The 25,708-nt window shown below is 36.0% G+C and overlaps 1 protein-coding gene and 1 long non-coding RNA gene across 5 annotated transcripts; both read right to left on the bottom strand.

Annotated features, from left to right (window-relative positions):
- Positions 1 to 2,167: 2,167 nt before the first annotated feature.
- Positions 2,168 to 4,494, bottom strand: LOC125494722 (uncharacterized). Of its 2 annotated transcripts, none has more exons than XR_007270996.1 (2): positions 3,381 to 4,494; positions 2,168 to 3,000 (listed from the first exon to the last, which is right to left on the bottom strand). It is a non-coding gene; the product is annotated as an uncharacterized LOC125494722 (long non-coding RNA). The 2 variants fall into 2 exon arrangements; XR_008967957.1 differs by having other exon boundaries at positions 2,168 to 2,776.
- Positions 4,495 to 16,502: 12,008 nt separating this feature from the next.
- On the bottom strand, positions 16,503 to 25,325 carry LOC104887280 (hypothetical protein). 3 transcript variants are annotated; one of them, XR_008967956.1, is made up of 10 exons: positions 24,678 to 25,325; positions 22,717 to 22,803; positions 20,071 to 21,205; positions 19,668 to 19,994; positions 19,473 to 19,560; positions 18,631 to 19,384; positions 18,301 to 18,401; positions 18,027 to 18,212; positions 17,732 to 17,935; positions 16,503 to 16,816 (listed from the first exon to the last, which is right to left on the bottom strand). XR_008967956.1 is itself a non-coding variant. In XM_057392509.1 (6 exons), exons 3-6 carry the CDS (start codon positions 21,084 to 21,086, stop codon positions 18,767 to 18,769), a joined length of 2,049 nt encoding a protein of 682 aa, XP_057248492.1. In that variant the 5' UTR covers positions 21,087 to 21,205; positions 22,717 to 22,803; positions 24,678 to 25,325; the 3' UTR covers positions 18,499 to 18,766. The 3 variants fall into 3 exon arrangements, 1 of the variants encoding a protein (XP_057248492.1); XR_008967955.1 differs by having other exon boundaries at positions 18,301 to 18,383; XM_057392509.1 differs by lacking the exons at positions 16,503 to 16,816; positions 17,732 to 17,935; positions 18,027 to 18,212; positions 18,301 to 18,401 and having other exon boundaries at positions 18,499 to 19,384.
- Between the last annotated feature and the right edge of the window lie 383 nt (positions 25,326 to 25,708).

Raw genomic sequence — 25,708 nt, 5'->3', positions numbered from 1 at the left:
AAATTGAATTATGTTTTTGTGTGTTATAAAATTATATTTAAGTTTGATTAAATTTTTGCAGTTTTATTATTATATGGTTACTAGGTATACACGATGGACATTGAAAGGAGAAAGAAGAAACGACAAAAATTATTTTGGGTGCTCATGACATGTAATACATGTGTTATAGCAACATATTTTTGTAAGTATATCTACAAAGAACCATGCATGACTTCCAACCAAACAGGAGAAGACTGGATGAATGACGTTTTAAACGGACATTACATACGATGCATCAATGCTTTTAGGATGGAGTCAAGTGTGTTTAGACAATTATGTGAAGAACTACATCTTACATATGGACTGGAACCGAGTAAGAAAATGACTGTTGTTGAAAAAGTCGGTATATTTATCTACACTCTTGCATTGGGTATATCTAATGAGAGGTAGCAGAACGATTTCAACGTTCTGGTGAGACTATTAGTAGAGCATTTCATGAAGTTCTAGAAGCAATTAGTGGCCGAAGTAGGGCTTATATGGGTCTTGCACGTGATATAATAAAACCAAGGATAGAAGCTTTTCAGATATACCATCCCAAATTGAACATGACTCAAGATACATGCCATATTTTAAGGTATGACTTCATAAACTCATGTTGAGATTTTATAATTATACAATGTAATTAAATATTGGCATAATATTACACCCTTTATCATAGTCACTTAAGCTTATTTATCTTTCATTATTTCTAAATATAATAGGATGCTATTGGGTGCATTGATGGCACTCATATTGATGCATGCATTCCTGAAGCAGAGCAACTGCGTTATAGAGGAAGGAAAGGGATCCCTACTTTCAATGTCATGGCTACATGTGATTTTATATGTGTTTCACTTTCATTTCTGTTGGATGGGAAGGATCTGCTCATGACACTCGTATTTTTCTTCATGCACTTCACACACCAGAATTAAACTTTCCAAAACCACCTGAAGGTATATAGGATTTTTTTTTATAATTATTACTTGAAGTTATATATTTTTTAACCCATTGTTTTATTAATCTTTTACAGGTAAGTATTATTTGGTTGATAAGGATATCCAGATAGAAAAGGCTATTTGGTACCATATCCAAAGACAAGGTATCATAAGGATGAATATCAACATGAGCCACCAACTAATGAAAAAGAAGCTTTCAACCGCTCCATTCTTCCCTTCGAAGTTGTATCGAGAGATCATTTGGAGTTTTGAAAAAAAGATGGAAAATATTACGGCAAATGCCAATATTCAGTATCAATACTCAAATTGATGTCATAATGGCCACCTTTGCCTTACACAACTACATACGAAAAAGTTCAACAAATGACCTTATGTTTAGTATGCTCGACAATAATCCGGATTATATGCCAAATGAAGAAATCCCGGACGTTGCTGATTACAGAAGTAGCGAAACATCAAGAGAGACTTCTAAAGAGATGGATTTGGTTCGTGACGGTATTGCTAATCAAATATGGAGTAGAAAATAATCTGTTATTATATTTTACAAGTATCGTATTTTTTTTGTATTATGACGATTTATACGCATAATATGATAGTATAAATTTAGAGAAATGTGTTGCATAATTGCTTATGGAGAATTAGCGAAATATTTTTTGTTCAAGTGAGTTACGATTTCAAATATTTATATTGTTTTTTATTATTCAATTACATTGAAATAAATTAGTGTTGATATATATATATATATATATATAATAAAAGAATTACAAAATCTAAATAATGAATCAACTTATGCAACTAGTTCTGCCAAACAGTTAAACTAATCAGCTACCTTATCAGTTTCAGCACCTTATCAGTTTTAGTTGTACCTTATCAGTTTTAGTTGTACCTTATCAGTTTCAGCTACATTTCAGGTAGTATTGCCAAACAGAGCCAATATGTAGGTGGTCTTTTTAATCATTTCTTAAAACACTACCTGAAAGGAAAAGGTGGTCTCTTTAACTTTTTTAGTTTTAAAAAAAATGACAATATTTCAATATTATTATACGCTTCTCCAATCCGTTTCACATGTTCCATCGCTCAAAATATCTATCAATTCAATTCAAAATGTTAACAAATACACGAGCCTTATTTCAGAAATACTCAACATTTCAATCAATGTAATTCAATGCTTTGTAATATATAAGAGACTAATCTGGAAAAAAAATTATAAAACATGATATTATATCAAAATTACACTTTCTACTCTATCTTCAAGTTCATCCTCATCTCCTTGTTTATACTCATGCACAAATTTAATCCATAATTCTCTAACTTCATCAGTATTATTTTGGGAGTAGATTGTTGAAGTTGCGCCAAAGTACTGAATAAAAGATAAACAACATATGGCATCGACAACCACATATAAATTAACACGCTTGTTAACAGCAGTTGATTTGCAAAATGACAGAGTGCACTAAATTGATAGCAGTAATTCGTATGCTGCTGTGATAAAAAATTGACATCAGTTAGTAATGTCAATAAGGTCTGCATTGCTTCAACCATTTTGCCTAACAAGTAGAGTTTACCATAATCTTTACCCCATTTATCAGCCCAAAACATTTTCTTAAATAAGAAAAATCAAAACAAAACATGCTTGATAATAACCGTCACTTCATAAACAATATAAGTTCATGAGATTATTCTAAGTTCTAACACATAAATTTTTTGCGACCAATAAAGCGGTAGCTAAACTAGATTTTTTTTCCAAAAAATTTTAGGGGTAGCACATGCTACCCCTTGTTACCAAGTAGCTCCGCCCCTGCCTGCACATGAAATATGAAACTATCCTTGAGCATAAAACATATTTATAGAAAAGATTATATCACTTCATGAACAAGCTAAGGAAAAAGGCACATGTTCAGATATTGAAATACCATATAATTCCAGCCTTTCAGGTTACCTCTTTTAAATTATCATACTTCCAAGCCCAAATAACCGCAACAATGCGATTCATCTTCCTCAAGTTCATGGAATAAATTTTACCACTCTAAATGGAAAATATAAAGATTTCAGATATTATCCCATATACCATGATGACTAAAGTTAGTGCAAACCAAAGCAATTCTTCTAAGTTCAAACCAGAATTGAATTAAAACAATAATTGGGCTCCTTTGCAAATCAACAAAAATGATAACAATTATACATAACTGTCAAAGTTTAGATTATATACCAAGCATTTCTAAGTGAATATGCTAATTAATCACATTCAGCATTATTCAAGGCCAAGTGATATTTATGCAGCATTTCCAAGTGATACTAAATTCCATGACTGAAGAAAATTGAATCGATAAGACTAAAACCTATAAATCTAACATGTAAAGAACAAATAAAAGATAAAAACTAATAATTCAACAAGAAAGGAGATACCAATGCATGAATCGGAGGCCAATTGCAGCGCCATATTGGTGTAATCAGATTGAGTCTTGAACCCTCAGAAAAGAAAGATTCAAATTACTACGCTAGAAGGAAGATGAAGAGGGAAAAGATGGGGCGAAGATTAGGTTGTCCTTGGCTGCGTGGTAACTAAAAGATGGGTTTTAAATGACCTTATTAAAGATTTAGAATTCTGCCAGAAAAAAAAAAAGATTTTGAAAAACACTTCCATGAATCAATGGTTTCAGTTACGTTTCTGGGAGTAAGAGAGTAAAAAAAATGAGAGAAAAAAATTTAAGAGACCACCTTTTAGTAAATGAGGTTTGTGAGAAAATATCAGAGATCACCTTATAAAATAAGAGGTTTCTTTCCTCTATTAGAAGAGACCTCTTTTTTGACAAGTGAGGTTCTTATTATTAAATTACCACTCTTTTGCATTAGGAGGTCTCTTATTTGTGATTTTTTTGCCCATGTTTTTAGTAGTGCGGAAAAACTTGTGTTGGTTATTTAGGATAGTTGTTGGCCTTGGATGCGCATTGGTGACAATAGACTCGACTCCGGATGGTTCGGGTGTTACAACATAACCCTGTGGTGAAGGAGCCTGTTTAGAATGTTAACAGGGAGATTGCTCCCAAGTAAGGCAAAGGCTGTGGTGGGGGATGTCCAACTAGAAATCTTCAAGCATAGTGCCATAGTGGTGGATATAATGCATAATGATGGTGGGCCTACTAAGAGTTCTGAAGTTTCTACTTGGAATATTGTGACTAGACGGTAAAGAGGGAAAGAAGTAGCAAGTTTGGAGCGTCCAGGTGTTATCACTCACATGTATAATGAAGTTGGCAGTATCACCTTTACCATTACACCAGATAAAATAAAAAGCTTCATGGGGAAGCATAGAACTTTAGTAATGGCTTTGCTTGAGACGAGGGTTAAGAAGCATGATAAAGATAGAGTTATGAGTAAATTTGGTAGGAAGTGAAAATGGGATCACAATTCTGATAGTTCGAATAAACGTGGGATATGATTGGCTTAGGACTCTGTTGTTGTGGCTATCCATATTAGCTACAAAATTGAACAATTTATCCATGATACTGTGGGAGAGTTGAGTATTAGTATCTAGTGGGATTTCATTATTGTGTATGGTTTACACACAATAGCAGACAAGAGATGCTTGTGGGTGGAGCTAAGCACTATTGATAGTTAACTCTCATTGGTTAACTAGGTATCCTAATTTGGTTTTTAAATTAGGAAACCTAAAACTTGTGGTCATTTCTTTTATTGGTATAAGAAAGGTACTGGAGACTCTAGGATCTGCAACACGATTGACAGGTACTTAGTTAACTTTCATTGGTTAACTAGGTATCGTAGGATGGTTGTTGAATATCTGATTCCTGAGAATTCACATCATTCCCCTATGCTTATGCAGTGGTCTGATTAGGTTTCAAGTAAGGGCATGCCATTCAAATTATTTAATTGCATGGCTTCTCATGATGATTTCATTGCAATTGTTGAAGCTCGGTGGTAGAACTATAGCAATAATGATAATTGGATGTAGACTATATGGTCTAAGCTTAAAAAAGTGAAATTTCAGTTGAAGAGGCTTCATAAGAATGACTTTGCCAGTATTGAAGCAAGAATTGTCCAAGCCAGGAATGATCTTCAACATGTTCAAATTTAGCTTTAGAGCAACCCTGGGTGTGCTACTCTTCATCAAGCTGAGAAGGAGTGTATTCTGGTGTTAAATAAATTTCTGCACATAGAGGAATCTCCCCTTAGACAGAAGTTATAGATATAATGGTTGAAGCTTGGGGACTCAAATACTTAATTCTTATTTTATGCTATGAAAGAGAGATATATGCAAAATAGTATTGAGGTGTTGTTTACGAAAGCTGGTTATAACTTATTCAGGCTCAGGATATTCATCATGAAGTCATGAAGTTTTATCAAGCTCTTCTTGGGACTGCTGCTCCTACTCTTCCTACTGTCGATATTGAAATTATGAGAGCAGGTGTTCAAGTGAGTGCTACTGATGCTGTTTCACTTGTTTAACCTATTACTCACCAAGATATTGATGATGCTTTATGGTCCATTAATGATGCCAAGGCTCCAGGTATTGATGGCTTTAATAGTCTCTTTTTCCACAGCTTGGTCTATTATTAAACATGATATTTATGATGTTGTGAGTCAATATTTTGACACGGGTGCTATGCTGCCTTCTACCAAATGTACTTTGATCACCTTAGTTCCTAAAGTTAACAATCCTTCCCTTGTTAAGGATTTTAGGCTTATAGCTTGTTGCAGTGTTTCGTACAAGATTATAGCTAAAATCTTGACTACTAGCAGGCAAAGTATGATTGGTAGTGTGGTTGATTTAGCCCAATCAGGATTTATGCCTGGTAGGAATGTTTATGATGATGTCCTTTTAGCCACTAAGCTTATAAAAGGCTATACCACTAAGAATATTTCTCCAAGATGCATGCTTAAGGTTGATTTGAAAAACGCCTATGATTCAGTTGAATGGACCTTCCTTGAAACTGTTATGAGTGAGATTAGTTTTCCTACCAAATTTGTGAAGTGGGTAATGGCTTGTGTGACTTCAGCCTCTTTTTATATTGTAATTAATGGAGTACCTTGCAAGCCTTTTCCAGCTACGAAAGGTTTGAAACAGGGAGATCATACGTCTCCCTTCTTGTTTTCTTTGGGAATAGAGTATTTATCTAGATGTATACAAAAGCTTAAGTATAATTCTGAGTTCCATTTTCATCCAAGGTTTGATAGGTTTAGCATCATTCATCTGATGTTTCCTGATGACTTGGTGATGTTTGTTAGGGCTGATATCAGGTCACAACAACTCATTTTTAATGCTTTTACTAAGTTCTCTCTTGCTTCTAGTCTTGAAGCAAATTTGGACAAGAGTAATATCTACATCACTGGGGTTGATATGCTTACCAAAGATGTTCTTCAATAGGTGTTCAACATGCCTCAGGGGACCTTTCCCTTCAAGTACCTAGGATCCCCCTTTGTACTAGGAAGTTATTCTATCATGAGTGTAAACCAATTATAGATAAAACCATGGCTAGAGTCGGGCTTTGATCTATTAAAAAGCTCACTGATGCTGCTACACTTCAATTAGTCGCTTCTATCTTGCATGTCTTTCAGTCATATTGGTGTCAGATCTTTATCATGCCTAAGAAGGTTTTTAAAGAAATCCAGATCCTTTGTGGAGGTTTTTTATGGACGAGATAAGGTGATAGCTCTAAAAAAGCTCTTATTGTTTGGGAAACTCTATGTTTGCCTAAGGTGTGTGGTGGGTGGAACATCAAGGACCTTGCATTATGGAACAAAGTTGCCATTGCTAAACATTTTTGGGCAGTTTCAGGATAAGCTCTAGATAAAGTGGCTGCATGTTTATTACATCAAGACTCATATTGTGCTTACTATTGATATTCTAAATAGACTTTCATGGTCCATGAAGAAGATCCTTTCTACCAGGATGATTTTCATTAAGAATCAGGCTCCTTGGACTCTATTAACTGCTCCTAAGTTCTCCATTAAGGAAATATATTCTATGTTACAGGGTGACCATCCTAGGTTCATGTGGAGGAGAATCATTTGTAATATAAAAGCTAGTCCCAAAGCCCTTTTTACTAATTGGTTGGCTCTCCATGGGATACTAGCAAACAAAGACAGGTTGTGTGCTTGGGGGTGATTGCAGACAATAAATGTGTGTTCTGCCACACTGCTAGTGAGAGCATTTCTCACCTCTTTTTTGGGTGACCTACTACTTTGAATATTTGGAGAATTTGTCAGCAGCAAATTGGAGCAGGTACTAGTTATAGAAGTTTTGCTGATGAAGTTGATCAACTACGTATCAAGTGCAGAAGTAAAGCTCCTCAAGCTCAGCTTTATTGTTTTTTTTTTTTTTATTGAAACTATTTACAAAATTTGGATAAATAGGAATTTTGTGGTGTTTGGTAGGAATTCTCTTGACGTATTAGTTAGTTGTAAGCAAATTAGTCTTAAAGTTGCTTTGTAAGTGTTCTGATCCTTTTAGGCATTTGCTTATAATCTGAGGTGTGTGAGGCTTGTGGCCACTGAGACTGTTTAGGGTTGGTTAGGGCTTGTTTAAGGTGGTTCCCTCCCTGCAAACCCTTCCTAGAAGGTGGGGGGGAGGTTCTCTCCTAAACATATCCTTCAGAGTAATTTTAGGTTGTATCCTATACTTTTTTGTTATTAATAATCATTTTGAAGTGCCAAAAAAAAAAGAAAATTTGTCACAGTATCTAATATATTTTTGTATAGTCTTGAACATCGCCACATAAGATATTCAAATTCTTTGTTTAACCAGTTTTTTTAATGTTTCTATACTTTGCTTTGTGATCTTATATATTCTATTTGCCCTATAGTATTATTTACACTTATTATTTTTAAATCCATCTCAAAAAACTCTCTAATTACACTTTTATTTTGAAACAGATCCCGCTATTATATTATTTCATGTTGTTCTTACTACAAAAATGTTGAGGTCTCCCGCGCTTTATAATTCATATAAATATATCTCATAATTACCTTGTACCATATTTACTTGTTCAAAATATAGTATGATGTCCTATCTCATCTAATATGAGACATATGGAGTATTGTATATTAGAAGGATTTTTTAAATAGAATAATACAAACTTTCTCCCATTCTCTCGCAATAATACAAACTTTCAATTATTTTTAAATAATACAAACTTTTGTCAAAAATTCCCCTGGTAGGTCAATACCGATTGTAACTTGTTATAGCAGGTCTTTATGACACGTGTTATCATCTTATTGGTTGTTTTTTATTTATATTTTCAATTTGAAAAAAAAAACCCAACATTTTCCTTTTTTTTCTTTCTTCTATTGGTCCCCTTCACTCTTTTTCTCTTCCCCCACCCCACCCCACCTCACCCCTCCCCTAGGCAGACATAACAGTCATATGGCCACCTCCTTCACTTCTTCAAAGAACCAAAATTCTCTCTCCTCTTTCACTGATCACACTTCGACTTTCCTCAATTTCAAGAAACACCTAGTTTCTCGATAGCGGCAGCGGAAATCAATTTCTAGAATTGGAATCCTTTTGAGATGTATTTGATGAAATGTGTTGTCGCGGTGAGGCAAGTTCATGTGATTAGCTATGGAGTGGAGGAGATAGACGAGAAAGGAGTTGCCTTATGGTGGTTTTCAGGGGTGACGGAGAGGAGGGTAGGGGGGAGGGTTTCGGGGGATGGGATTGATGGGTTTGGTGAATTTCAGAGGTGGGATGGCTGGGTTTGGTAGATATCGAGGGTGGGGTGGCTGGGTTTGGTGTATTTTGTAGGTAGGGTGGTTGGATTGGTGGTTTTTGGGGGTGGGATGATTGAATTTGGTAGTTTTCCGGGGTGAAGGAGTGGAGAGGGTGGTTTTCGGGGGTGAAGGAGTGGTGGGGATGGTTTTCGGGGATGGGAAAAAAGACATGGTGGTTTCGAGGGTAGGGGAGGGGAGCAGTGATGTGGAGGAGGGGAGATGTGGTGTTGTCGGTGGTTGAGAGGGCAATTTCGTAGTGGGGGAAGGGGTGGTGCCGATGGACTGGTGGTTTTGTCTGTGGGGGTTTCAGTTGGTAGGGGAGAGGAAGAAAGGAGAGAGAAAGAGAATTTGGGTTTTTTTTTTAAAAAAATTACTTGTTTTACAGGTTGAAGTTGACATTGATCTACTGGAGGAATTTTGGACAAAATTTTGTATTATTTGAAAATAATTAGAAGTTTGTATTATTGCAAGGGAACGAACAAGAGTTTATCATATGTCTCCCTTCTTGTTTTCTTTGGGAATAGAGTATTTATCTAGATGTATACAGAAGCTTAAGTATAATTCTGAGTTCCATTTTCATCCAAGGTTTGATAGGTTTAGCATCATTCATCTGATGTTTGCTGATGACTTGGTGATGTTTGCTAGGGCTGATATCAGGTCACTACAACTCCTTTTTAATGCTTTTACTAAGTTCTCTCTTGCTTCTAGTCTTGAAGCAAATTTGGACAAGAGTAATATCTACATCACTGGGGTTGATATGCCTACCAAAGATGTTCTTCAATAGGTGGTCAACATGCCTCAGGGGACCTTTCCCTTCAAGTACCTAGGATCCCCCTTTGTACTAGGAAGTTATTCTATCATGAGTGTAAACCAATGATAGATAAAACCATGGCTAGAGTCGGGCTTTGATCTATTAAAAAGCTCACTGATGCTGCTAGACTTCAATTAGTCGCTTCTATCTTGCATGTGTTTCAGTCATATTGGTGTCAGATCTTTATCATGCCTAAGAAGGTTTTTAAAGAAATCCAGATCATTTGTGCAGGTTTTTTATGGACGGGTTAAGGTGATAGCTCTAAAAAGCTCTTATTGTATGGGAAACTCTTTGTTTGCCTAAGGTGTGTGGTGGGTGGAACATCAAGGACCTTGCATTATGGAACAAAGCTGCCATTGCTAAACAATTTTGGGCAGTTTCAGGATAAGCTCTAGATAAAGTGGCTGCATGTTTATTACATCAAGCATCACATTGTGCTTACTATTGATTTTCCAAATAGACTTTCATAGTCTATGAAGAAGATCCTTTCTACCAGGATGATTTTCATTAAGAATCAGGCTCCTTAGACTCTATTAACTGCTCCGAAGTTCTCCATTAAGGGAATATATTCTATGTTACAGGGTGACCATCCTAGGTTCATGTGGAGAAGAATCATTTGTAATATAAAAGCTAGTCCCAAAGCCCTTTCTATTAATTGGTTGGCTCTTCATGGGAGACTAGCAAAAAAAGACAGGTTGCGTGCTTGGGGGTGATTGCAGACAACAGATGTGTGTTCTGCCACACTGCTGGTGAGACCATTGCTTACCTGTTTTTTGGGTGACCTACTACTTTGAAGATTTGAAGAATCTGTCAGCAGTAACTTTTGATTGTGTTGTGTATGTCCAATCCGAAAAGCGTGATAAGCTTGGCCCAAAGGTCTTTAAATGCTACTTTCATAGGATATGGTTGTGAAAAATATGAGTATCGTATTTGGGATCCTAAGTACCGTGTGGTGATTAGGCATTGTGACGTGACATTTGATGAGAAATCCTTGCATAAGGATAATTTTGGTGGAGATTCAATTAAGAGAGGGTGGATTAGAGAAGAGCGAGAAATATTTGAGGTAGATAATGTTCAAGCTTCTCAACAAGATGTTCAAACTCCTAATGTTGATGAATCTATTGATTTGGAGGATGATCCTCTTGATGATATAGATGCTGAGGTTCAAGGGGAACCAAACACTCCACAAGCTAGCTACACTACTCAAGTGATGAGATCTTCAAGGTTTATGAAGCCACCAAATTGATACTATCTATCATTGTATTACTTGTTGTTAACCGATGTGGGTGAACCGGAGTACTATGGTGAACCAATGAAGTCTAGTGAATCATCTAAATGGGAGCAAACCATGAGAGATGAGATGGAATCATTGGTGAAAAATAAGACTTGAGCGTTGTGTGAAGTACCCAAGGGAAAGAGAGCACTATTGAACAAGTGGATGTTTCGTAAGAAGGCGTTTCAAGGCAAGGCTTGTGGTAAAAGGATTTTCAAAAAAGAAAGGGGTTGATTATCAAGAGAATTTTGCTTCGGTTGTGAACGTCATCACTATTGGAATCTTCTTGACGATAGTGGCTTCTGGAAATCTTTTTCTTGAGCTAATGGATGTGAAAACCGCGTTTTTACATGGGATTTGGAAGAGGATCTCTACATGAAGCAACCGGAACAGTTTCAAGTTTTGGGTAAAGAGAACTTGGTGTGCAAGCTCATGAGGAGCTTATATGGGTTGAAGCAAGCTCCAAGACAATGATACAAGAAGTTTGACATGTTCATGCTAGGAAACGATTTTGAGAGATCGGATGGAGACCATTCTTGCTACTTTCAAAAGTACTTAAATGGTTGAAGTTATTCGCTTCTTTATGTTGATGATATGCTTATTGTGGGTTCTAGTATGAATCTTGTGAATAGGTTGAAAGAAATCTTGTCACAGAAGTTTGATATGGATTTGGGTAAGGTGAAGCAAATACTTGGCATGAGAATCTTGAGAGATAAATCGGTTGGTTCGTTGATGTTATCTCAAGAGGAGTATGTCAAGAAGGTGATAAAGAGGTTCGACATGGTTGATGCAAAGCCTCGAAGTTCTCCTCTTTTTATTGACCATAAGTTGTCAAAGGAGGATTCACCCAAAATAGATAAAGAAAAGGAACAAATGGCCATTGTTCATTATGCTTCGGTCGTTGGTAGCATGATGTATGCTATAGTGTGCACAAGGGCTGGCATCGCTCATGCGACGGGAGTTGTGAGTATGTTCATGGCCAATCCGGGTTAGCAACATTGGGAAGCCAAGAAATGGCTCATGAGGCACTTGCAAGGTACTTCTTCCATCGCTCTTTGTTTTGGGAGAAAAGGGCAAATCTTGGAAGGGTTTGTTGATGCCGATTTTAGAGGATGCATTGATTTAAGCAAGAGCACTTCAGGTATATTTTCACAGTTGGTGCTACGGACATTCGTTGGATATCCAAGCTCCAAAAGTGTGTCTCCATGTCTACTATGGAGTCCGAGTATGTCGCTATGTCAGAGGCTGGAAAGGAGATGGCATGGTTGAAGAAATTTCTTGATGAAATGGACATGAAGCAACAACAATGTGTTGTGCATAATGATGCCCAAACTGCGGTTTAATTGGCTAAAAATCCTATGTTTCACTACCGAACCAACCACATAAAGAGGGACTACCACTAAACTAGAAGTTTGGTGGATGATGGCGTCTTGGTTTTGAAGAAGATAGCCGGTTCAAGGAATTCGGCGGACATGCTTACTAAGGTGATTCCTAGTGAGAAATTGAGGTTGAGTAGGACCTCAATTGGTCTCCATTGCTAGATGGAGGGGAGTAAGCATCTTTGGTGATAATGGATTTGGATGATTTTTTTTTGGGTTCGTATATGGTGTTGGATTTGGGTTGCAGATGGGTCGTATGTGTTTTTAACTTGTTGCATTGTGTTCATATTAGCCCCAATTGTTGGGGCATGATGGAGTTGAGCCAACATCAAGCGTCAAAGGAAGAAGCTCACGGAGGCAAGGGAGCCCCAAACCCCAGCTGCGCGGGCGAGCCAGCTTGGGCTCGGGCGGGCCGGGACAGGCTGTCGGGGGAGCTGCTGAAGCAAGTCAAGTTCTACCTCGAAGGCAGATTATGGTATGGAGGCCTGCACGGGGCGGGTTATGTCTGGCTCGGGTGGGCTGTCTGAGGTTGTTCTTTGGGTAGTAAGTTGTAGGGCCCATTCGCCCGGGCGGGTAATTTGGCTCGTTCGGGCGATTCCTTTTGCTCGCCCTGGTAATCCAGATGTATTGGGACTTTTTTCGTCTTTCATCTTTAATCTCGACCCTTGATTTGTAATAACCCCCCTAAAGTATATAAACCCCTTATTTTATGTTTTAGGATCTCATCCACTCAAAAAGACATCAACATAGGGTTTAGTGAAAGAGGAGAGAGAAAATAGCATTAAATCTTCCATTAATGTTTGTATTGTTCATCCATTTTCTTCATTAATCAAAGGTGCTTACTTGGTGGATTTGTTCTCCCGATGCTTGGGTTTTCCCACGTTACTCGGTGTGTTTTTCATTACTTTCTCATTTGGTCTTAGTTTAATTACCTTTTCATTTGAATGTTGATTAGTGGTAATTACAAGTAAGTAGTTGGGTTTTTCAATCTAATTCTCAACACTTATGACTCACTTGCCTTTTTATTTCATAAGTACATGTAAGGTTGTGCTATTAGTTATTGTATTAGATTGAAAACTTACAAGTAGTATTGTATAACTTGTTTCTGGAGGCAGTAGTTTTCCATACTTAATCATTCATTATTTTTTTACTAATGAGCAAATTGTCAAAGGAATGTGTGATTCTTCTTCTCTTTTTTATCTTTTGAAAAAAACTGTTCATTCTTTGATAGTGTTTAATTATTTTAATTATGAAAAAGCATTATGAAATCCAGGAGAACTGGATTTCAGAAAAGAGTTATAGCAGCTGTGTTCTCTGGATTGGTTTATAGTATATGGTGGGCAAGAAACGAAGCTGTGTGGAATCAAGTTGTTTGGAGACCTGAAGCTTTAGTTAAAAGAATGAAGCAAGTTGTGCTCCTCAGACTCAAGTTAGTCATGCCTCAGAAAATTAGTACTAGGGAGAAAAATTGGTTTGAGAGAATACAAAGTGAATGAAATTGTTGTATAGAAGTATGCAGCTAATTCTTGAGAGGGCCAACCTAGTTGGGCAGCTCATTGAAATATGTTTGCTTTGGTTGTAATTTTGTTGTTTGGTGATATATAATTTTCTTACTTAGCAAAAAAAAAAAAAAAAAATTATGAAAAAGCGTAGGAAAATATTATATGTAAGCGCTAAAAGTTAAACACTGGCGTTTCTTATAAAACGTAATAGTTGGTTTCCACCTCTAATTCCGTAAGCATGAATGACAAATAATTATGCTAAAAAACGTGTTAATTGGTCAAGGGGGAGGGGAATCATGCCCAATATAAGGGTAAAATGCCTAGACTTTTTAGCCTCCAACATAATATTTCATCGGTTTTGAAATATGTGAAATATTTTTACTTTTATATTACTCAAGCACTTTCTTCGACAATGTTTATGACATTTTGTAAAATAAAATATAGTCATGTATGATCTTGTTAGATTCATCTCAACATATAGTTAAAAATATCAACTTTGTATAATATAAATCAATAGAAAATTAAAGATTTTAATGTTTGAGGTCGTACATTGACAATTGTGCTTTAAGAAGTGTTTGAAGTAATATGGAACGGGGACATAGATGAAGTGTTTATCTATGATATTATGGATTGAAAATATATGACAATATGTATGATCATATTATCCTAACATTATATCTATTTGCGAGATTATTAGATCATATGAGGCTATGAGCCATGGCGACAATATAACATTCACTCTCCCATCAAGAAGAATAAAAGAGAAATCACGTGCAAACCATCATTCCTTTTTCAAACTTCTCTTTTGACCTCAATATTGAGTAAAACTGTGGTATTGGTTGCCCATGCCAAGAATGGAACAATAATTATTCTAGATTAGGGTGCATGATGGTGATGGTTTGACATAAAATTCAAGTGACATGGATTATCTAAAAGATATATTGACAAGATTGCTAATTGTACTATAACTCAAGTTATGTTTATAATCTACAACACTCAAGTTTTTGTTCTTTCCTCTATGTTGACCTTATTAGAAGCACCAAGATTTCTTTATCAGATCATGGAATTAAAAGAAAGTATAGATCATTTGTGAGTTTGTGTCATATTCACCTTAAGAAAATAAGTTTGAAGCTAAGTACAATAATAAAAATTAGATAAATTAACATAGACAAGTGCAATAGTGGACTTCCTCTATTTTTTTTAATAAAAGACACGTTTTCCTTATAGGAAAATATCACAATAAGTGACACATAGCTCAAAGTAGTAAAGAATAGTTCTCATTTATTATATTTTTTTCCGTCATTTTATTGGGTCACCTACCTACTTTATTCAATACTGAAATTTGATTGGTTAAACAAGTGGTTTCAACTTTCTCTCTCTGGACTCCTTGGTATTCCCCCCACTTTTTTTTGTGTCACTTATTAAAAAACAAAGGAATCATAATGTTATCTAAATTATTTTTTTGGATTATAATACATCCGATCTTTATTAGTTTACCCGTATTGATTTTTTTGAGGGAAAACTGCAACGAACAGTCTACTTTAATAAATCAGAACGAGCACATCCAAAACAACAGAAGGGGAATCAGGGTCCCAAGTGTGCTCACCCACCTCAACAGGCTGAAAATGGGCTAACAAATGAGCAACCTTTTTAACTACGTGTTTAATGAAAGACCAAACAATACTATCAAACCAAGAAAATAAATCAAGAATATCCTCTACAATAAGAAAAAAAAAGTGCTCGTTCCAGAAGCTTTTTGCTTCAAAGTCGAAACAACGGTCAAAGTGTCACACTCCACGATTACCTTGTGCTTTTCTTGAGCTTGAGCAAGTTTAAGACCCTATCGTAATGCCATAGCTTCAGCAGTAGTAGCATCAAACACCGAGAGAGATAAATACGTCCCACGACTCAGCAGCTAATTACCATGATCGTCCCGTATCACCACTCCTATATTTGTGCCCCATCCCTCCTTGCACGTTGCATCTGAAGTCACCTTTACCCAGCTCATTTCGGAGCCTGCCACACCAACTGCCTCACGTTCCCACCTTCTTTCTTTCCCACCTTGACCCTTCTCTCTAGACCCTGCAATACTTTTCCATGCACCCGCAAAGCACAGTTACAAACCTTTTCAACACTACACACTTCTCCTGCCATAACCCATTTAATCCTTTCCCCCCATATAGCCCACACATGCATCACAAAGCACGCCCATTCATCCTCCCCTGCCTCCTGCAATATTTCCTCCCACCAGTCTCATATTGAGGCATAATGTCTCAGTGGAACACGAGAAAAAATACTCTCATCTCAGATGGGCGAAGCCAACTTACAGCCCATTATATCACTACAAGAAAACCCATTTTTAGCAACGACGAAAGTCGTTGCTTAAAACATATTGTCGCTGCGAAAAATATGTATTGCAACGACAATTGTCGTTGCAGGGTCGTTGCGCGTGTGGGCGTTACAAAAAAAAAGAACGACGACTTTTCGTCGTTGCTAAAGATATATATTTGGCAACAACAGTTGTCGTTGCAATGAAATGGCGTTGCCATACATTGCCATAGGCATCCTAAACATACATATTTATGGCAACAAAAATGATCGTTACAAAAAAGGTTATTTCAATATAGCAACAAAAATTGTCGTTGCAAAATTTTCGATTTGTTTTACCATCATCTATTTATGGTTACAACTAGAGTAGTTACAATAGATATTTACTTTCCAATCAATTTCTATGTCTGTCTATTGTCAAAACTATGATAATTGTTGTAAAAGATTTTTTGGTACCATGTACCTATGTGAAACCTGCTGTGCAAACCCATAACTACACTTCACAAAAAGTATAAAATCCATCCATCCAATATATCATATATATCAAGTTTTCATATCCAAAAGAGTAATATATTCTCATCGTCATCCAAAAGACATATATCCATCCAAACTTACATTGAACAACATCCAAAAAATTTACATATTTCATCAAAAGCTCGAAAATATTGCTCCATCATCACGAATAAGGCAATTACTATATCAAATATTCAAATCATCTACTTACAAATATTCTCCAAAAGCATTCTTCTATCGAGTAACTTTCAAGCAAACACATGCATCATAGCACCAAAAAATAGTTTCCCCACTTTACTTTTCCATGCAACCTGTATAAAGTAAATATGAAAAACCATTATCATCCACCTCAAGCAACAACACCAATGACTACCCACAACAATCGTAAACGGAACAACACCAGCACTTGGTGCTTAAAACCAAAACCACAAGCTTTTATACCCACTTCTACTAACTAGAATCAGGCTAGATAGCGAAAAAGTGACAGACACAATAAAGTAAAAAACTAAGAGAATTTATGTCGCCCCTGCCAATTAATTCACACTTCCAAACACCTATTAGCTAAAGGCAACCAATAATCCACACTTGCAAACACACTTGAAACTAGAGAATAAGTAGCAACCAATAATCCACACTTGCAAACACACAGTCTATAAAGACGTTGCATAGTATCCACAGCAAAAGCTTGCAACTTTAAATAAGATCCACCTTCCTTAATCTCAAATTTATCCTAAGAGGAGAAAAAAGACAATTTTGGTAGGGAGACAATTTTGGTAGGAAGAAAAACGAAAAGGGCAAAAAAAAGCGATATTACATGTATCTCCTGGCCTTCCACATTCCATCACCAGTAGCTGCAAATGCTTCTTTCCAATTCTTTACATTCAAAGGTGCCCTCGTTCTCACGACTCGACCACATTCATTAACAAAATGACAGGCATTCTCACCAATTGCTCGATCAATGTCGTCAAGGATGTAAACTTTAAGTTTTGATTTCTGTCCTTTGATTTTCATATCCACTATGTAACTTTTGTACTTTCCTCTTTCTCCCCTTTGTTTCGCCTTACTTGTAGCTTATTTCAAATATAAAATAAAAATAAAAAAATCACTTTGAGTACACTATCGTTGCTTATCTTATTTGTCCGTTATCCAAGTTTCAAGCTACAATTACTTGCCATTCATACATTTCTACACTCATCGACATAATTCTATTAATAAAAAAAAATTACCTTCAGTATTAGGAGCATTATCTCCATTAGCAACTAAGTGTCCAAACCCATTGTTTCTTGCTCCTTCATTTTGTTGATGCCGATTAACATTTCTATCATCCCCCTCCCTTCTAATAGGAGGTTCTGCATCTTCAGTTGCTTGCATAGCCATATTTATCCTTCCGTTCAACTTGTTTGCCCTTTTCCTCTTACCTAATTGACTCGCTACGTTTATACATGTTTAAGAAGATACATTTGAATAAGTATTAAGTTAATTAATAGCAAAAGAAATTACTGTATTAACAATTAGAAATACCTTCGATGTTGGGTGAAAATTTTCCCTCTGATTCATTTTCAAAAGAATTTTCACTTGACTGAATGTTAGCATCATGCATTTGAGTTCGCTCATCATCATTTTCAACCTGATTGATATGCCTCGTGGTATTGTTGTTACATTCATTTTGAACGGGAATTCTTTCGCCAACATTACGATAACGAGTGTCTGCACCATAAACACCCATTGAAGTAATAGTCAATGATTATATGATACAAAATAAAAGATTAAGAAATTCTTCAAGTAAGTTGCATACCATTTCCATACTTTAAACGATTGCCCACATTCTTGCTTCCCCCTCTTCCAATCATTTTTCGCCTTTCCTAACCTATCAGATTCCTAGATAGTACAAATGACCTTGAGAATTAAAACAAAGAAAACAAAATAAAGAACTAAAATGACCTTGAGAATTAAAACAAAGAAAACAAAATAAAGAACTAGAAAGCATGACAGATATTAGTAACAAGTCTTAAAGATTATATTAGGAAAAAGTTTCTCAACAATATACCAAATGACAAGCAAATAATAAAAAAAGGTGTTCATTACAAAACCAAATTAAAAGGGAAAATGAAAAATATTTCAATACATCATTCTGATGACTCGTAGCTCAACTCTTCTTCGTCACTTGTACTTTCATAATATTCAATATCACCACCATTAATGAATTTGTCATCTTTTCCAATCTCCTCAAACGCGTTCCTAACCATTTTCACAACACTTGGCTATTTCTCAACCATAAAAGTATTAGTGCTTAACGAGTCGACTACAAAATCATCATTTCCATGTCTGAAAATGTCACACTTAGTTTGATTTGCATCTACTTGCTGACTTGCGTCTACATCTACACCTTGATCCATATCTTTCACGGGCATATCATATAGATCTCTAGGTTGAGTCTTTATAACAAAATTCCACTCTTGATTTTTTGGATCTTGAACATAGAACACTTGCTCCACTTGTGATTCTAAGACATAAACTTCATCTGTTTTTAAAGAATATCTCTTATTCACACTTATCAATCCATGATCATCCACCTTATATCCTTTCCCATGATGTCGTACATCAAACCAAACACATTTAAAACCAAATGCCCGATTCCCACTAGGGTACAACACTTCAAACACGTCTTTTAATACACCATAATATTCTTTGTCAGAAACATCATCTCCTCGTACCATGACTCCACTATTTTGAGTTTTTCTATTTTCGCACCGACCATCAGTGTGAAACCGAAAACCATTTACAATGTAACCCGCATAACGTCTGACTACTCTAGACGGGAAACAAACTAAATTATATATATCTTCATCAATGCTCCCTTTTTCATGGAGACTGCGCACCTATAAAAAAAAGATGAAAGGAAGAAGTTAAAATTAGTCTGCTAATAACAAATTAAAGATAAATTAAACTTCAAAGCTAGACACATACACGATCATATATCCACTTTGCGAATCGCATTCTATGTCTTTGTTCCACATTTCTTGGATTCTCATGCTCCAACATTTGCTTATGTTCCCTATAAATAATCATAGCAATATACAATAAATAATAATATTTATAACTTTAACTAACTAGACTAAAGACATGATAAATAAATATACGTTGCTTATATTGAAAACTTACTTTACAAAATCAGAAAGCTCATCACAATTGACTAGAATGTACAGATGAACTTGATCGCACTCCTCAAAACTAAGGTGTAATGGCACTCCTTGTCCTAAAGGACGACCAATTAGACTGAACACATCTAATTTGCTTCTTAAAGCACCCTCCTTCCAATCATCATCATCATCATCATCATCATTTCTCCCTTTACGATTGAATTTAGTGTCAATATCACTCATATATCTTGAATAAAATGTTAGACACTCATTAGCTAGATATCCTTCTGCAATGCAACCCTCTGGTTGTGCTCTATTTCGTATGTATTTTTTCAAAGTTCGAAGGTACCTATATTATTATTGCTAATTAGTGGAGAACTTGAACAAAGATTAATTTCTAACTATTAATTAAGTAACTTACTTACCTCTCGATCGGGTACATCCATCGATATCGAACAGGGCCTGCAATCTTTGCCTCCGCTGCCAAATGTATTACTAAATGCACCATAACATCGAAAAATGCTGGAGGAAATATCATCTCTAGTTTACACAATATGTAAGGGATTTGTTTTTCAAGTGCATCTAGTTCCTCTATTGTAATATTTTTTGAGCAAAGATTTCGAAAGAAATAACTCAACTCAACTAAAGGCTCATAAACATTCTTTGGCAAAAACCCACGAGTTGCAAGTGGTAGAAGCTGCTCAATAAAAATATGACGATCATGACTCTTCATGCAAGATTTTTTTTTCCCATTGTCCTTGACGCATCGAGAAATATTCGATAAGTACCCATCAGGAGACTTAATTCCAGCAAACATGTCACATATGGCTGCCTTAGCATTTGAATTTAGAGTGTAATTTGCTACTGGAATTTGTACTTTATCTCCATCTAATATAGAATGAAGCTCCTCCCGAATACCCATTTTCATCAAATCAATTCCAGCTTTTACTGTGTCTTTCGTCTTGCCTTTTATATTCATCAAAGTCCCCAAAATGTTATCAGACACGTTTTTCTCAATATGCATGACATCTAAATTATGTCGTATAAGCAACTTTCTCCAATAAGGCAATTGAAAGAAAATGCTTTTCTTACGCCAACCATACAAGCTATTGGAAGCATCCCATTTTCTCTTGTGTCCAGCGAGTTTGCCAAACTTCTTATGCTCGAATTGGTTGAAACATTCTAATACTTCATCCCCAGTTAAAGGAACAGGTGCATGTCGCCTTTCTTTCTTATTATTAAAAGATTTGGCATCCTTCCTCCATTTGTGATTATGAGGCAGCCAACAACGATGATATAAGTAACCACCTTTATGCTTTAGTGAAGTGCGTCTAGCATCCTTGTGGCAAGCTGGACAAGCATACGTACCTTTTGTACACCAACCTGATAGATCGCCGTAAGCAGGGAAGTCATTAATTGTACATAACAACATTGCACGCATGTTAAAATTCTGCTTGGCACGATCATCAAATGTTTCAACCCCAACCTCCCAAAGCTCAATTAATTCTTCAATTAAGGGTTGTAAATAAACATCTATGTTCCTTCCGAGACTAGTGGGTCCTGAGATGAGTAAGGATAAGATGAAAGAATGAGGTTTCATAAATAACCAAGGAAGTAAGTTGTAAGGAATGAGAACAACAGGCCATATACTATGCGGTGAATTATCAAAAGGTTGGAAACCATCACAAGCTAACCTAAGTCTAACATTGCGCGCATCATTAGCAAATGAACCAAACTCCTTGTCAAATGATTTCCAAGCATGAGAATCTGCAGGATGCCTCATTATGCCATCATCATCTTCTCCATCTCTATCTTTATGCCACCGCATATCTTTTGCGGTCTTTCTTGACATATATAACCTTTGTAATCTGGATTTAAATGGAAAATATCGTAATACTTTATGTGGCACTTTGGTTCCTTTAGAAGAGTCACGGTTTACATTCTTGTACCTTGGCAAATCACATGTTGGACACTTATCTAAGTGTGCATTTTCTTTCCAATAAAGTATACAGTCATTCTCACAAGCATCAATCTTGACACACTCAAGCCCCAAATCTGAAATCAATTTCTTTGCCTCATAATATGAATCAGGAAGTGTAGTTCCCCATGCTTCTCTTTGCAATTTCAAAAGACTATCAAACGAACTATCACTCCAATTATTTAAAACCTTCAAATGCAACAATTTTACTATATAGGACAACTTTGTCATTGTTGTACCATTCGTTGTCAATGGCTCTTGATATTCTTTCAAAAGACGATAAAACTTTGCTGCTTCTCCTTTGGGCTCTTCATTACATTCGTAATCAATCCCATGTTGATTCCCATCAGCCCCATCTAAATGCAAACCTGGTACTCCAAATGCATCTTCTAACATATTAACTCCACTATCATCACTGTGGATCTCATCTCTATTTTCCATATTAGCCATGCTGTCACTAGAAGACTTATTTATCTTTTCACCATGAAGGTCCCACGTGGTATAAGTCTCATACATCCGACTTCAGTAAATCAAACTTCACATCACACCTTCTTTTAAAGACTAAATTACGACACTTATCACAAGGACACCTAATAGTGGCATTGTCATCTCCCTCTACAATGTTAGAAAATGCAAAATTCAAGAAATCATCAACGCCCTCTCTATACTCAAGTGTTGTATGATCAATAATGTTCATCCATTCCTTATTGAGAGCCATTCCCTAGGTCCAAAATAATTAAAATATAAATTTATGTATTTTCCTTATAATGGCATATTTATAATGTAGTAAAACATAAGAACATATATAACTAACTTAACTTAACCTATAATATTTAAGAACACAATGACTAAGCCACTTTTGAGTTAATGAAAGCAATATAAGCGCCCCCATGCATATTATGATTGTAAATGACATTGTGAACATGCAAAAAACTCCAATACTCAACTATTTGAAATAATTAAAACAAGAAAACTAACAATTATTTAATTTTAAGATAGAGTGAAATAAAAAACATTTAACGTTGCTTATTAATAGTGTTTGCCATAATTTGAGTAATAATAATAAAAGTTTATAAAGATATAAAGGCACTACCAACAAGAGAGTTGTGAACGAATTGTCAGAAAAGATGAGCTGCTATGATAAACCTCTCTTCTTTGTGGTTGTAGTTATCCTCAAATCCTATAAACAATCAAATGCGAAGAGATATTGAATCATAATAAGATATTGCTCATCAAATTATTTGAATACTTAAGTGGCAAATTTAACTATGAAAAGAAAAAATATCTTGTGTTAACGGTAAAACAATCATCAACTATTCTCACTAACTTCATTCTTACAAGTAGGGATAGCAATGGGTCCTGGACCCGACCCAGACCCGCTAGGACCCGACCCATTTATAAGGGTCTGGGTCCAGAATTTTTAGACCCAATGGGTCCGAGTCGGGTTTGGGTCCCAAAGAGCATGGGTCGGGTCTGGGTCCGGGTCCACATATGCTAGACCCTGACCCTCCCCGCGGACCCATTTACATATTAGAATATTTTTTTTTTTTTACCTAAACTCTAAAATTTTATGAGTTTTGATTTTGTGAACTCGTTAGTATTGTAACTCCACTAAGACATGTAACTTTATAAGTTGTAATATTTTAATATTTTATGAGTTTTGATTTTGTAAACTCATTAGTATTGTAACTCCACTAAGACATGTAGCTTTATAAGTTGTAACATTTTAATATTTTACGAGTTAATTCTTAAGACATTATTTAGAGAATGTTTTAACCATGGATACAAGAACATATATATATATATATATAATATAATATATATAATATATAATATATATATATATATATATATATATATATATATATTAGGGCGAAAATTTTTAATTACATATATTCAAAAATGTGATAAAAACTTAAAACTAAGAAGGACCCATTTAGGACCCAGTAAGGACCCATGGACCCGCTAGACCCAGCGGATCTGGGTCTGGGTCTGAAAAATCTAGATCCAACGAATCTGGGGCCGGTCTGGGTCTGTGAAAAATAAACAGGTCTGGGTATGGGTCCAGGTGGACCCGCCCCATTGCCATCCCTACTTACAAGTAGCTTTATTAGCACAGCCAATCTATATCCTCCTTACAAAATACAAGAAAAAGCACTTGGTCATAGCATTAAACGCACAAGACCTTAATAAAACTTATTAGACAACATAAAATTGAGTTCGTGAGTCAAAAAATTGATATGATTAAGGCTACTAACCATGATCATAGTCAAAATAATGGAGGTTTATTAGTTCCCTATTTTGAGATAGCACCCATGTCTAATCTCATGATTTCTAGTATAAATAATGTTGATTACACTAATGTGAAGTGTTTAATCAAATTCCCATGTTTAACTATCCTATTAACAATAATAACAATCATCATTATCATCAAAATACTACCACCAAGTGATGCATTTCAATCCGACCGCATTTTCGGAACAAGATGGAGGAACTAAAATGGATGATCACGGTGGTAATAGTAGCAACATGATAATGTATAACATGAATTTGATGGGTGGAGTTGGTCCTATGTACTCGCTATTTGTTTTTTCAATATAACATTATTACTCTATATTACTATTATTGTTACTTTTGCTAATTCAATTGCCATCACTTCTGCTCATCATAAGTAAGAAGAAACACAGAAGGAGCAAGAACACGTCTTGCACCACCCACGAAAACAAAGAAGGAAAAAATATACAACGAGCAAGAACAGAATGGCAGGTTCAGGATCGAATTTTTTTTTCTTGAACTTATAGATGCTTTGGATACCATGTTAAGAGTTCATGAATAATATGAAACTTTTGCTAATGCATCATCATCATAAGAGCAAAATCTTAGCGATTTTCACTCTTGAGCGAGTTTTAGCAAAATTTTAGCAAAATCGCTCAAAAGTGAAATTTTTTCTATACCAATAATGAAATTTTGAATTTTTTTGCTAATTCATCATAATCAGACCAAAATCTTTCAATTAAATAAGGAGAAATGTGCTAATTCATGCAATTTGCTTACCTAAACGTTCGCGGCGGTTGACAGTGGTCGACCAGCAGCCTTACTACGAATTGAGGAAGAATAACAACATGACAGAGGAGGACGACGGAGGAGAACTCAGGACGACCGAATTAAGGACGACGGAGAACTCAGGAGGACCGAATTGAGGATGACGCCGGATGACCGAACAGCAATAAAAACCCAGAATTGAGGACCGGATGACCGAATGGTGGCAGAGGAGGGAGGATGACAACAGAGAATTGAGGACGATGGAGTGGCGGGGGACAGGGTGGTAGCGGTCCAGTGGAGACGTGAGGACGATAGAGTGGCGGGGGTTTGAAAGGGAAAAACCCTGACTCCCCGAGATGATGAGACTTGGTGGGAAATTAGGAGAGTAATTTTTGTGGGTTTTGTTTTAGGATGTTTAGCTTTGAATTTTCAGTTCTTTTTTTTAAAATTTTTGCAACAACAATGTCGTTGCAGTAAAATGTGAAATATTTGGCAACAAAGCATTGTCGTTGCAATAGACCTGTATAAAGATAAGTAAAGACATATGTCGTTGCAATAATTACAGACAAAATTAGCAACAACTAAAGTCGTTGTTATAAAAGGACCCAGAATGTTCTAAAGCCCGCGCTCATGTCGTTGCCTAAACGTTGTTGCAAAAAAGGATTTTTTTTATAGTGCCAACAATGCGTGCATTTTGTCCTCTACAGGGTTATCACCCACACCACAAGCTGCAGCTTTACTAGACACTTTACGATTCAAATTTTTACGAGTGGAAAAGGCTTGATGGCACGCCCTCCAAGCAAAGATTTTTACTCGTGGGAGCATGGGAGCACTCCACACTTTATTCCATAGCGAGCTTGAATAGGAACAAGATGCATCATTGCAGCGAGCATCATCAAAGAAAATGGCTTTGTAGGCCTATGTAACTGTGTATTCACCTTTCTTTTCCAAGGCGGAAATCACCTTGTATGGCGGAAAATGAGTGCTAAGAGGGATTCTAAGGATCCTCTCTTGTTCGAATGGTAGGAACATTTCAGAAATCA

This window comes from Beta vulgaris, chromosome 2, assembly GCF_026745355.1.
Source record: "Beta vulgaris subsp. vulgaris cultivar EL10 chromosome 2, EL10.2, whole genome shotgun sequence".
In the NCBI taxonomy this organism is placed as follows: Eukaryota; Viridiplantae; Streptophyta; class Magnoliopsida; order Caryophyllales; family Amaranthaceae; genus Beta; species Beta vulgaris.
This window is presented reverse-complemented; position numbering and strand designations above follow the sequence as displayed.

Coding starts and splice junctions, on each gene's coding strand:
- LOC104887280 (XM_057392509.1), bottom strand. CDS start 21,086: ATGCGTGCAATGTTGTTATGTACAATTAATGACTTCCCTGCTTACGGC. Junction 19,995..20,070: donor TGGATGTACCCGATCGAGAG/GTAAGTAAGTTA, acceptor ATAATAATATAG/GTACCTTCGAACTTTGAAAA. Junction 19,561..19,667: donor GAGCTTTCTGATTTTGTAAA/GTAAGTTTTCAA, acceptor GATTATTTATAG/GGAACATAAGCAAATGTTGG.